This window comes from Vigna umbellata, chromosome 1, assembly GCF_029865625.1.
Source record: "Vigna umbellata cultivar VRB3 chromosome 1, Vumbellata_1.0, whole genome shotgun sequence".
NCBI classification, from domain to species: Eukaryota; Viridiplantae; Streptophyta; class Magnoliopsida; order Fabales; family Fabaceae; genus Vigna; species Vigna umbellata.
This window is the reverse complement of record NC_142165.1, coordinates 13328993-13342332: the sequence shown is the minus strand read 5'-3', so window position 1 is coordinate 13342332 and position 13340 is coordinate 13328993. Positions and strand designations below refer to the sequence as shown.

The 13340-nt window shown below is 33.2% G+C and overlaps 2 protein-coding genes across 2 annotated transcripts; both read right to left on the bottom strand.

The window, feature by feature from the left end:
- Positions 1–13: 13 nt before the first annotated feature.
- Positions 14–4159, bottom strand: LOC124831218 (EH domain-containing protein 1-like). The gene is made up of 10 exons (XM_088095865.1): positions 3767–4159; positions 2790–2942; positions 2589–2691; positions 2261–2310; positions 1865–1993; positions 1531–1782; positions 1353–1432; positions 926–1052; positions 599–742; positions 14–532 (listed from the first exon to the last, which is right to left on the bottom strand). Exons 1-10 carry the CDS (start codon positions 3947–3949, stop codon positions 347–349), a joined length of 1407 nt encoding a protein of 468 aa, XP_087951991.1. The 5' UTR covers positions 3950–4159; the 3' UTR covers positions 14–346.
- Positions 4160–5884: 1725 nt separating this feature from the next.
- On the bottom strand, positions 5885–13199 carry LOC124833960 (EH domain-containing protein 1-like). Its single transcript, XM_088095863.1, has 16 exons — positions 12828–13199; positions 12657–12736; positions 11508–11576; positions 11377–11434; positions 11168–11223; positions 11039–11075; positions 10874–10935; positions 10028–10141; positions 9838–9940; positions 9169–9218; positions 8045–8173; positions 7711–7962; positions 7529–7608; positions 7103–7229; positions 6379–6522; positions 5885–6312 (listed from the first exon to the last, which is right to left on the bottom strand). The coding sequence occupies exons 1-16, from the start codon at positions 12910–12912 to the stop codon at positions 6127–6129; spliced, it is 1632 nt and encodes a 543-aa protein (XP_087951989.1). The 5' UTR covers positions 12913–13199; the 3' UTR covers positions 5885–6126.
- Positions 13200–13340: the final 141 nt, after the last annotated feature.

Genomic DNA, 13340 nt, shown 5'->3' with positions numbered 1-13340 from the left:
AATTTTAAAACTAGAGCATGAATTACACATACTTTACCTTCACTTTCAACAATTCTACACATTTACCATGAAATTGAGTCTTAGGGTAATCTCCAGATTATGGGTCTTTTCTATCTGATACTATATTTTCAGCAGCATGCGAGCTCGAAGGGAATATTCAACAACCAAATTCAACTGTTAGGTACGTAAATTCAATTTGATACTGAAACGAAATCGTATATATGCAGCAATGGAGTGTTTCAATCTTTCAATATTCAATACAGAGTGCACAAAGACCCCGTAAAATTTCTGCTATACACATCAATCTGACAAACCTAATATATCATTGACTCAATTGCTCAGAAATTTAATCATGAGGATTCCTAAAATTCTTCAAGAGGTTAGGAATGTCGTAAGCTAACATGTCATCAACTGCTTGGATCATCTTTGGTTTGAATTTTGCAAACTTATCAATATTGTAACCACTCAATCTCTCTCTAAAATCGTCTACATTTGGGAAATCACCAGGAGGTAAATGGAACTCCCTTTGCACCTGTTTCAAATGTATCAGTCATGTGTAAACAATATAAGCAAAGTGGATATACAGATAGATCCATACCTTTCCAAATTCAGCTGCCAAATTATCCATGAGTCTTTGCTGAGCTGTAGATTTGCCTATCATAAAAGGCATCTCATTTTTAAGATGACTGATAATATAGGCATGTATCTTGGCTGCTCGGGCTCGTTTTACAAACTCATTGATCTACAATAGTCAATAATACAGCAGATATAATGCAACTACAGAATTTATATATCAGGAAAAGGAGAATATTGTATAAACCTGTGTATGAACATAATGGCACTACAGAACAACCAAACACACCCTAAGTAGCCTAATTTTAGTTGAAATCAACTTTTATGATAAAAAAATGGTGAAATAACTCACTCTTCGATCACAAGCTGCTTTTGGTATATCTTTCAGATCCGAAAAAAGATCATCCTGTTCCTTTTCAAATAGTTCCTTACCAAGTGGACCAGTGGCAGTATCATTTACAGGCATGCCATTGAAGGAGCTGCAAAAAGAAGGTTGATTATGAGCAAATGAGCCCATGCCAATCTCGTAAACAAGGAAACAAAAATTCAGCTATTTCATTATGTATATGTTGCATAAAACATGGGGGTGGTTGTGTGAAAAAAAATTTCCAGTGCTAAAATGGCACTGACACAAACAACTTCATGATAATACAAAACAATCTCAAAAACCTTACAATTGTAGTAACAAGTAGTCTCTCCTAACTATCTATAACAAAGACAACATTTGAACATTGAGAGAGAAGTATAAGTATATTATATACATAAATGATGCCACATACCCAATATACACACGCATTACTTCAGGTGTCTTCAGCACCTTTCCAAGTGACCACATTAAGGCGCCATAAACCCTCATCAACTATAAGAAAGAGAGAAATATAGGTTAGATTTCACTGGAGTTGGTTGTGAAAGATTCTAAAGATAAAACAACAGAAGTGTGACCATTCAAGGTCTTACTTGTTGGGTATCAACTTGGTTTGCCTTATTCAAAACTAATCGGATTTTGTCATCATGTCCCCGTAAGGATGATATCACATTACTGAACTCATCACTAATGTCAAGTTTGTGAGGATCAAACAATAGAAGTATCAAATCGCACTTGGCAGCAAACCAAGATGTCACGCCCGTAAAATCATATGCCCGTTGTGTCCTTTGCTTTTCTCCAGACAAAACTCCAGGAGTGTCAACAAATGTGATCTGTTCTAGTAGCTTTGGACAATTGAGAGAGTCAAACACAAATGCTATAAAAGAAAACCTTGTAAATGTTTTGAACAAATCTAGATCAACTTACAGGATGAGGCATCTGTGCACACACAAATTTTGACAAAAATGCTGTGCCAAAAGTTTTAAGGCCACTAAATGGCAGGTCTGCTTGGACAGCAACAGTATTTCCAGGAACAGTTTTCTCGTCAGATCCAGACTGTACATTAGTACCATTTCCCAGTTAAAAGATAAAGGATTACTAAGAAAACTCAAAACTGTGTTTTAAAGGATTATTAAGAAAAGACTGTACATGACTGGCACTCCAACACTGCAAGAAATAGCAGTGTTGTGATTCATAGCATCTGCCAAGATGTTGAATATTGCATTGATTTAGAAGCCAAATTGATGTATATGTTTACAGCTGAGAAAACAATGAACGTAATTACAAAATCATCAGAAAGGAATTGGCTTGGCTTAGACATACCATGACAACAATAAACTTATCAGTTGTTGGCTCAGGTCCAATATGGGCTCCTATGAACATTTATGGGAAAAACATGACTGGGATTAGCAACTATATATTTAAAAAGTAATGATATATCATCCTATTAAACTTCCTAAAGTTTTACAAAGAATATCAAAATAAATAAATGGATTTCATATTTTACAGACGTTGAAAAGATTCAATACTTTTTCATATAGTAATCAGAAGGATTAGTAGGACACAGGGAGATAGAGAATTATGTATTCATAAAACACATATAAGACACAAGAAATACATAAGGGTATATAGAGAAAGAAGAATCACGTGCCTGGATAACCACTTTTAAGCAAATGTTTGATAAATGTTGTTTTACCAGTTGAGTACTGACCCAAAAGCATAACCATTGGTTTGGCATCAAAGTCACTATCTGTCTACATAATGTAAAAAATTACAACCAACAAAAGAAATTAATTGTATCTTTGTACACATTCAAAACGTAGCAACAACCTAAATAAAATAACTTTCTCACCAGTAATGGTGATACAATATCATTAAAACGGTAAGTGACTTCTAACGGCTTCAACTTCTGACGATAGAGTCTCTTCAAGCCATCAATTATTGACTTGTCAAGGTAGAGGCCCTTCAAGATATCAGTTATTGATGTCACTGAGGAAAGAGGTTCCTATGAACAAATGTATCACAAATACAAGAAAAAAGACTTATGAAAGAAATATTTGAAAATTTTAAAAAATTGCCAATAGTAAAGAGGTAAAAAATACAGATAAAAGGTCCTATAGAACATACATGTAGGATGATGACCTTTAGAATGTTAACTTTATTCATAAAATATTAGAGACAAAGTTAGCTGTTTAGATTTCTACAAGACAAAATGCACATTTTGTCATGCCAAAAAGAAGAAACAAGATAGTATAATACCATTTCTAAACTGACACAACAATATTCACATGTGGGGTATCAGGAACATTACTCTCAGTAGCGCTGTGACAGAGTCAAGTTGAAGCCGCAAAATATCATCTTTTAAATTTAATATTTCGGCAGAGTATGTGACACATGTCATACAGGCCATTGAAGAGGGGTGTCCGTGCTTCATGTTGGCTAGAATAAGTTAACCACAAGCATTGAAATCAAATAATAAGATAGGTTTCAGGCTCCTAATCATTACCTAAATATATTTTGTTCATCAGCTTATAGAAGACAGAGAGCACCCAAACCAGTTGTCTCTCAGACATACCTTTCATGATCAAGATGACACTAAACCTAACCAGAAAAAACAAAAAAAAAGTAAAACAACATTATGGACATCAATTATTTAAAAGCCGAGCCAATTAGGATATATGTTGAGACACGGAACCGAATCGTGCGAAAATAATAAGGTTAGAAAAGGGTCAAACAATCAAAATTTGATCATACCCTTTAAATGCTGGCAAAACCCTGAGAATTAAAAAGTAGGAAATATAATTGCTTTGGGTAAGTGTGGAAGATTACCTTGTTGGGAGATTGCTGAACAAGGGAATGTAAGTGATTGAAGAAGTGTTGGGGCCATTTCGAAGCAGAGATAAAAGAAGTCCGAGAAACGTTGGTGGACACACGGGACAAAACCTTGTGGACTAACATTGCCGAAGAAGAAGATGTGGATGATCGAATGGAAGAAGAGATAATGAAAAACATAAAAAGAAAAGGTTTCTTGTCGGAAAAGAAAACGAAGTTAATGAACAACAGAGGATTTCATGAAAATTTATTATTAAAGTTTCTAAAGTTACATTTTTATCCTCTTGTACATAATAAGATATTATCGAATATTTATAAATAATATCGAATGGTACCATAAATGTTTACTCAGGATTTAGAAAGCCTGTAATACAATGTTTATCACAAGGATAATCAATCAAGACAAAGACTAAGAAGTTAATACTTAACACTCGTCATACTTTCTAGCATTACTACTAATTCGTTTCAATTTCTATGTTTTAAAATTAAGAAACAAAATAATTAAAATTAGGCACATGTTTATACTATTCTATTTTTTTATACTATTATATAATGAGATCTTTATTTTTTTTGTGAACACATTTTGTTTTAAATTTTATTTTTAAGTATTTTTTAAATCAAAATAATTATTTATTAATTTTACTGTTTAAGTAACTTTTATTTTACATTTGGTCATATTTTTTATTTGATAATTTGTTTCTAAAATTTATCTATTTATAATGAAAATTTTATCTACAAAAAATTAAAAGTTAACTACAATAAAATCATAAAAATTATTTAAATTTACTTTTATAATTATAATAATAATAATTTTACTTTTAATCGTAAAAAAAGTGAATACATGTATCTTCCCTAATGTATGTATATAAACGTAAAAGATAATTTTTTTTTGAATTATTTAAATTATGTACACAAAAAATCGTCTTTATTAATGATATAGATTTACACTAAAAAATTTACAAAAGTTGAACTCAGACTTAAATAATTTTATTTATTAATTGTTTAACCTAAGTTGAACTCACATATATACTTCCTTGTTTTTTATCTTTTACCGTGGCAGCTCTTACTCAAAGTTGTTTAAATGTGATTTTCATTATTATTTGACTTGCTATATATATCTTAGTTTTTCTCTCCAAACTTTGAACATTACTTGTACTTAATCAAGAGATAACTTGGTTTTATGCAGCAGCTACTCGCTCATAGGATTGTTAGTTATAAATGGAAATTCACAAAACTTACACATTCACAACATTTTGTACAATAAAGATTTATGAACTTATCCATAAAAATCTATAGACTTTAGCTAAGTTTAGAACATGCTATATACACATAACACTGTCACACTAAAGTTTTTTGTACAGCCTATGGATAAAAAATTTGGCAAAAGTATTTCATAATCTTTATTAAATGGTTGTGATACTTTTGAAAAAATTATATAAATATACCAAAATTGAGAATGTATACATATTTTCGTGAATAAAGTTAATTAGTTAAAAATTATGATGCAAGTTATTAAATGGTGCAGTAGCTGATTTCTTCCCCCAATTTTATATTTAAATATATTGTTTTTGTTTCTTTTAAATTTCATTATTTTAAAGAAAATATTCCTTTCTATTTTTATTTCAAAATTTTAAAACGAGACCATTACTATTTTATGAATTACACATACTTTACCTTCACTTTCAACTATCTACACATTTACCATGAAATTGAGTCTGAGGGTAATCTCCATGAAATTGAGTCTGAGGGTAATCTCCATGAAATTGAGTCTGAGGGTAATCTCCAGATTATGGGTCCTCTCTATCTGATATTATATTTTCAGCAGCATGCGAACTCGAAGGGAATATTCAACAACCAAATTCAACTGTTAGGTGCGTAAATTCAATTTGTTACTGAAACGAAATCGTATATGCAGCAATGGAGTGTTTCAATTTTTCAATAGTAAATAGTATGATATAGCCCTGACACTAACCTGACTTCGAAGGGATTTACTCTCCTGCACTCCATATTAATTAGGAAAATTAAGCATTAATTCAAATTTACCAAAGCTATATATTTCGTAGACAACTACACCAACCTGTTAATCATCATCTTTATTAACACTAAACACAAAGCTTGATACAAACAAGTAAAATGTTTTTTACCTTTATTTTCTGTCTGGGGACTTTATTGTAGAATACAATATACTAAAAAAACGTAAATTGAATAATATAACTAGCGAGGTAGAAAGAAAGCCATCGGATGGCACATAAAGATCCCATGACGAACATACACAGAGCACAAAGACACCGTACAATTTCTGCTATGAACGCTACTCTGACTAATCTAATATAGCGCTGACTCAATTGCCCAGAAATTTAATCATAGGGATTCCTAAAATTCTTCAAGAGGTTAGGAATGTCATAAGCTAACATGTCATCAACTGCTTGTATCATCTTCGGTTTCAATTTTTCAAACTTATCAATATTGTAACCACTCAATCTCTCTCTAAAATACTCTACATTTGGGAAATCACCAGGAGGTAAATGGAACTCCCTTTGCACCTGTTTCAAATGTGTCAGTCATGTGTAAACAATATAAGCAAAGTGGATATACAGATAGATCCATACCTTTCCAAATTCAGCTGCCAAATTATCAATGAGCTTTTGCTGAGCTTTAGATTTGCCTATCATAGCAGGCATCTCCTTTTTTAGATGACTGATAATATACGCATGTATCTTGGCTGCTCGGGCTCGTTTTACAAACTCATTGATCTACAATAGTCAATAATACAGATATAATAAAATTAATTATGCAAAAAAAGGAACTCCAACAAATTAAATATAAACCGGTACTGAAATTGAAAATGACATAATTTACAAGATGCAACTATAGAATGTATATCACAGGAAAAGGAGAATATTGTATAAAACCTGTCCATGGACATAATGCCACTAAAGAACTAGTAAACTACTTTTCTTTTTGTAATTTCAAAAAAGAAAGAACAATCTAATCAAGAGGATGACTTCCTTTAGTTTCACCGTATCTACTGTCCCAGCTATCCTTTAATCTTCATAATTTCTTTGCAAAGCTATCAAAGCATGGGGTGGCCTTCTCAAAAAAAAATATTGGTTCCTGATGTTTAAAAAATATTTGATTAGGGTAGCTTTTGAAAACTGTTTACGAAACTAATCTTTCCCCACTCTTAATTCTAAACATTGGATTTTAAAAAATGTTTTAAAAAGAGTTTTAAAAAACTGAAAAAACAACTAAACACACCCTAAGTACCCTAATTTTAGTTGGAAACTACCTTTATGATAAAAATATAACAATTTGGTTAAGTAAACAACTCACTCTTCGATCACAAGCTGCTTTTGGTATATCTTTCAGATCCGAAAGAAGATCATCCTGTTCCTTTTCAAATAGTTCCTTACCAAGTGGACCAGTGGCAGCATCATTTACAGGCATGTCATTGAAGGAGCTGCAAAAAGAAGGTTGATTATGAGAAAATGAGCCCATGTCAATATCATAAACAAGGAAACAAAAATTCAGCTTTTTCATCATGTATATGTTGCATGGAACATGGGGGTGGTGGTGTGGAAGAAATCTTCCGGAGCTAAAATGGCACTGACAAACAACTTCATGATAATACAAAACAATCTCAAAAACCTAACAATTGTAGCAACAAGTAGTCTCTCCCCAACTATCTATAACAAAGACCACATTTAAACATTGAGAGAGAAGTATAAATATATTAAATACATAAATGATGCCACATACCCAATATACACACGCATTACTTCAGGTGTCTTCAGCACCTTCCCAAGTGACCACATTAAGGCGCCATAAACCCTCATCAACTGTTAGAAAGGGACAGATATAGGTTAGATTTCACTGGAGTTGGTTGTGAGTTTCAGAAGATAAACAACAGAAGTTTGAAGTTTGACCATTCAAGCTCTTACTTGTTGGGTATCGACTTGGTCTGCCTTGTTCAAAACTACTCGGATTTTGTCATCATGTCCTCGTAAGGATGATATCACACGATTGAACTCATCACTAATGTCAAGTTTGTGAGGATCAAACAATAGGAGTATCATATCGCACTTGGCAGCAAACCAAGATGTCACACCCGTAAAATCATATGCCCGTTGCGTCCTTTGCTTTTCTCCAGACAAAACTCCAGGAGTGTCAACAAATGTGATGTGTTCTAGAAGCTTTGGACAATTGAAAGAGTTAAGCACAAATGTTATAAAGGAAAATCTTGTAACTATTTTGAACAAATCTAGATCAACTTACGGGATGAGGCATCTGTGAACACACAAATTTTGACAAGAATGCTGTACCAAAAGTTGTAAGGCCACTAAATGGCATGTCTGCTTGGACAGCGACAGTATTTCCAGGAACAGTTCTCTCGTCAGATCCAGACTGTACATTAGTACCATTTCCCAGTTAAAAGATAAAGAATTACTATGAAAAGGAAAAACTATGTTTAGTCCCCCAAATTTGGGGCAATTTTCTTTATAGCCTCCAATTAAGACATTTCATTCTTTTAGTCCTACTTTTCGAAACGCCTTTTATAGTTCTGGTGTTAGGTGACATGGTGGCGTCAAAGATGTCGCAAATGGTGGTTTACTTAACTTTTGTCACGTAGATTTAATTGAATGACGTGGTTTTTTGAATGCTGATTAACTTTTGTTAACTCTTAAGTCATGGAGAAGATAAATTTGTAAACCCAGCCCACTCTGATTGATGTTTCACATATAACCTAACCATGTTCCTCCTAAAGATATTCCTCCTGCAGAATGAAACATTGTTACTCTTTTTTCTCTACTGTTGCTCCCTTTGCTATAGAAAATAAAAAAGTGTTCGCTTCACCCTTCTGAAGAGCATGCAGTAGTTTTCTTAACTTCGTTGATGTCAAAGATAACTTGCGTAAGGTTTTAGTGGTACATGCCACTGTTCTCTTCCGTTTCTTTTCTCATGCTTAGTGTTTACTGAATTCCCAATTTCTCCTTTTAGTATTGCGAATTTCATACTTAAATATGTTTTTCTCTCTCTCTTTTCCCTCAACATAATGGGGGCTTCCGACTGTGATGCAGATTTGTTCCAATCCAATTGTCAAAGACTGGTAATAAAAGAGTCATGATTAGGTGTAGGCAGCAAGGATGTGGGTTCCTTGCACGGAGTTAACAAAAAAAAGTAATAAACTTTCAAAAAAAACATTTTTAAATCCAGTGGGTAAATGTTGAGTAAATCATGACTATAAGGAGTGCTAGTGTTGGAAGCATGACTGGCACTCTAACAAGATGTTCAATATTCCCATGATTTACAAGCCAAATTGATGTATATGTTTAAAACTAAGAAAACATTGAACTTAACAACACAATCATCAGAAAGGAATTGACTTGGCTTAGACGTACCATGACAACAACAAACCTATCAGTTGTTGGCTCAGGTCCAATATGGGCTCCTAACAACATTTATGGGAAAAACATGACAGAGATTAGCAACTATATATTTAAAAAGTAATGATATATAATCCTACTAAATTTCCTAAATTTTACAAAGAATATCAAAATAAATAAATGTGTTTCATATTTTACAGACGTTGAAAAGATTCAACACTTTGTTCAAATAGTAATCTGTTAGGAAATTAAATGTTTTATATAAGGAGAAGGAAAATAAATAGTTAGTTGGGCAGTTAGGAGGTTGGCTGTTATAGTCTCCTTAGTGGTAAGACTATGTATAGTTGTGGTTGGGTCTTTTGGAGGGTTATCTTTTTTGAAGTTTTGAGAGGCTGGATAGGATTAGTATCATCCTGTGTGAAGGAAACATTTTCCCTTGATTGTTTTTGTGTATTTAGGTTGTGGTGAAATAAAAGAGACATCTTAAGTGTTGGGTGTGGGTGTCACTTGTGTTTTTGGGTGTGTGAACTGCAAGTTTTGGTTTCTTTCAATGAAGAAACCTAACATAATCAGAAGGATTGGTAGGAAATTGTTGCAGGGAGATATAGAATTATTTATTCATAAAACAGATATAAGAGACGCAAGAGATACATATGGGCATATAGAGAAAGAAGAATCACTTGCCTGGATAACTACTTTTAAGCAGATGTTTGATAAATGTTGTTTTACCAGTTGAGTACTGACCCAAAAGCATAACCATTGGTTTGGCATCAAAGTCACTATTTGTCTACATAATGTAAAAAATTACAATCAACAAAAAAAAACTAAATGTATATCTTTGTATATATTCAAAACGTAGCAACAACTTACTCACCAGTAATGGTGATACAAAATCATTAAAACGGTAAGTGGCTTCTAACGGCTTCAATTTGTTAAGGTAGAGTCTCTTCAAGCCATCAATTATTGATGTCACTGAGGAAAGAGGCACCTATGAACAAATGTATCACAAATACAAGAAAAATGACTTATGAAAGAAATATTTGACAATTTTGAAAAACTGCCAATAGTAAAGGGGTAACATATACAGATAAAAGGTCCTATAGAACATACATGTAGGAAGATGACCTTTAGGATAATGTTAACGTGATTCATAAACTATTAGAGACAAAGTTAGTTGTTTAGATTTCCACGAGATAAAACACACATCGCGTCATGCCAAAAAGAAGAATCAAGATAATATAATACCATTTCTAAACTGACAACAATATTCACATGTGGGGTATCAGGCACATTATTCTCATTAGCGCTGTGATAGAGTCATGTTGGAGCCGCAAAATATCATCTTTTAAATTTGATACTTTGGCAGAGTATTTGACACATGTTATAGGGGTGTTGGTTTCGGACACAAGGACAGGCCAACGAAGAAGGGTGTCCGTGCTTCATATTGGCTAAAACAAGTTAACCACATGCATTGAAATCAAATAATAAGGTAGGTTTCAGGCTCCTAATCATTACCTAAATATATTTTGTTCATCAGCTTATAGAAGACAGAGAGCAACCAAACCAGTTGTCTCTCACAAATACTTTTCAAGAACAAGAATGACACTCAAGTTGGCAATTATTTGAAAACTTGAAATGAATATTCAGTGTTTTCTAGTGGACTGGAGGGTAAGGATAATGCACAACGAGTCCATCAAATTAACAGTAACAGAATGCTTGCCTTTTTAGTTGATTTTGAAGAAAACCAATTTTTCGATGGTGATGGCTGCAATTGATAACTACCTGTAATTACTGAACTTAGACTAGATCTTCAAAAGGAAAGAACATAAAAAGAAAATAAAACCAATATGAAGGTCCAAATTTGGTAAAACGAGAAAAACATTACCATTTGTTTCAACTTCTTTATGTTTATGCTTTTTCTTCTGGGTAAACAAATTTGAGTGGTCAGAACTTTCACAAAAATAAACATAAAATGTTGACACTGTAAAAAAATACATTAGAAAGACATACTTACAGCTAGTAATGCATCCAAACCATCCATTACAGGAGGTTCCAGATTTGTAAAATCAACTGAAATAAAAGTAAACTTTCATTAGGTTAAACTGCAAGAAGACACTCAAAATAAACATATGCAGATCAGCATGAATGTGCATTACAAACCAATACAATGATAAAACGTTATTCAAACAGAGTATAAGACAAACCTAAACATACATAACTTACCATCACTAGTCGGCAAATCAGGTGTTATTGAGTGCCCAGATTGAGCCAAAGAAACTAGCTACATTTCAAAGTGAGTAAGATTTTGGAAATTTATCTGCATTGAAGTTCACAAAAATGTATAACATTTTTACCTGCATAGCAATGATAAATTCAGAGAAACCAAGATATCCTTGCCGCTTTGTATCTGCAATAGCCCACACCTTATTTTGGTAACAGAAGCAAACAAGTAAAGTCTTTAGTTAGGAAGAAAGAAAAAAAAAAGGCAAAATATATAGCAATCAGCAAGTACAAGTTATTACATAAACAACACAACCATTAACTGCCTTAACCACTAGTTGTTAGAGATACAACTATACCAAAGCAGATTTCTACATGAGATAAATTGTAAGAGTTCAAACATTATCAGTATAAAATAAATATTACCATGAAATAATAAAATGTCACGTCATATGCATAATTAAATTATTTCACTCATAAAAAAGATTCAAAAAATAATTTAAATAGTTGGCAATATTTGGTAATACATTTCAATAACAGGATAAAATTCTCTATACCAACAATGCATCAGTCTTGAATTGGAATTGCAAAAATCAAAACCAATGTAGGAACTGGATAATATGAGTTATTCCACAAATTAGAGGACTGATTCGAGACCAACAACTAAGTCTGCCTAAATTGAAAATGAAGACGTCTTTAAGATATGAAGTGCAGGCGAAGTTCAAAGTTCACCTGTGCATGCTTGATAGCAAAGGCAGAAGAGAGCAAATAAAAATGAAACTGAACAACATTTTGTTACTTATTGTTTAAAATGAATATAAGTGAACATTAAATTGGCCTACTTGTAAAAGCAAATAATCCCAGTTTTATCTTTTCTCTACCATTGCATGCACACTGAAATACCAAACATTGTTTAATTTTATTTTTTTTTGTAGTCACTGACTACTGGCATCCTTCATGAGAGGCAGTTTTACTCGAGTCAAATAAAACTACTACAGCTGACAAAATTTAAAGTGGGAGAGTATTCAACACAGTCAATGTCGATTGATTCCGCTACCGGTGGTGCGCCTCGCTTTATTTCATTAATGAGTAGAGAATAAAGGGAGTAGGGCATGTTAATAACGCTAAACTTTTATCACTTTTCACTTTATCCACTAAGCAAGCAATCATATAGTACCTTACAGTTTTGATTAAAGATTTCGATGACTTCCAACTCTCACCTATATTCCTTCATGTTTCAATACAAAACAAGGACAACAAAGAGTAACGGGAAAACAGAAAACCTGCTTAAGATCTTGGCGAGACAAGTTGGACATGGAGAAAAATTTGGTGGCATCACTCCCCGTAATGCGGCCATCGCTATCTAAAAAAGGAAGTGTACGGTGAAATTTCTGAAGAAAAAATAAGGAAAACAAAAATCATTGAAAAATGTGTTGTGCTGTGTTGTACTGTACCTGAATCAGCGTAATTGAACCAGTCCTTGTAGATCGCCTGGTGTTCTTTGGAGCACGAACCGATTGGGATCGGGTCGAACTCCATTGATCGTAGAAAAAGCTTCGAAACCGCGGGTTTGAGATCTCGCAGCGTTCGAGATGCTGCGTTTTAACGCTTTTTTATCTTTCTCGTTGAACTGAAAACGAGAGCGTTAAACGACGACGAGGACTTGCATTAGCAGTGTCGTATTGGCGTGGAAACTACCCAGAGTCGGCGTAAAGACGGTGCTTTAACGAACCTCGTTTTTGATAATTACCAAAAACTAGTGCCAAATTAGCACTCACTTTGCTTGCTGATTCAGATTCTAATATTAACTTCACGTTCAATTGGAAGTTCCTGTCATCCTTTATCACTCCTTTTCAATTTAATCAATTGGGTAGGGATTATATATTAATTTTACTATTTTGAGGATAACTTTTTATGATTAACATTTCTCCCTCATAATCCCTACTTCTAACGTTAACTCAAAACAA

Excerpts from the sequence above, each read along its gene's own strand:
- LOC124831218 (XM_088095865.1), bottom strand. The coding sequence starts at position 3,949 with ATGTTTTTCATTATCTCTTCTTCCATTCGATCATCCACATCTTCTTCT. Across the intron at positions 2,943-3,766 it reads TTCAGCAATCTCCCAACAAG|GAACCTCTTTCCTCAGTGAC; the intron begins GTAATCTTCCAC and ends ATTTGTTCATAG. Across the intron at positions 743-925 it reads AAGCAGCTTGTGATCGAAGA|ATCAATGAGTTTGTAAAACG; the intron begins GTGAGTTATTTC and ends TGACTATTGTAG.
- LOC124833960 (XM_088095863.1), bottom strand. The coding sequence starts at position 12,912 with ATGGAGTTCGACCCGATCCCAATCGGTTCGTGCTCCAAAGAACACCAG. Across the intron at positions 11,577-12,656 it reads CTCGCCAAGATCTTAAGCAG|GTGTGGGCTATTGCAGATAC; the intron begins GTTTTCTGTTTT and ends TACCAAAATAAG. Across the intron at positions 6,523-7,102 it reads AAGCAGCTTGTGATCGAAGA|ATCAATGAGTTTGTAAAACG; the intron begins GTGAGTTGTTTA and ends TGACTATTGTAG.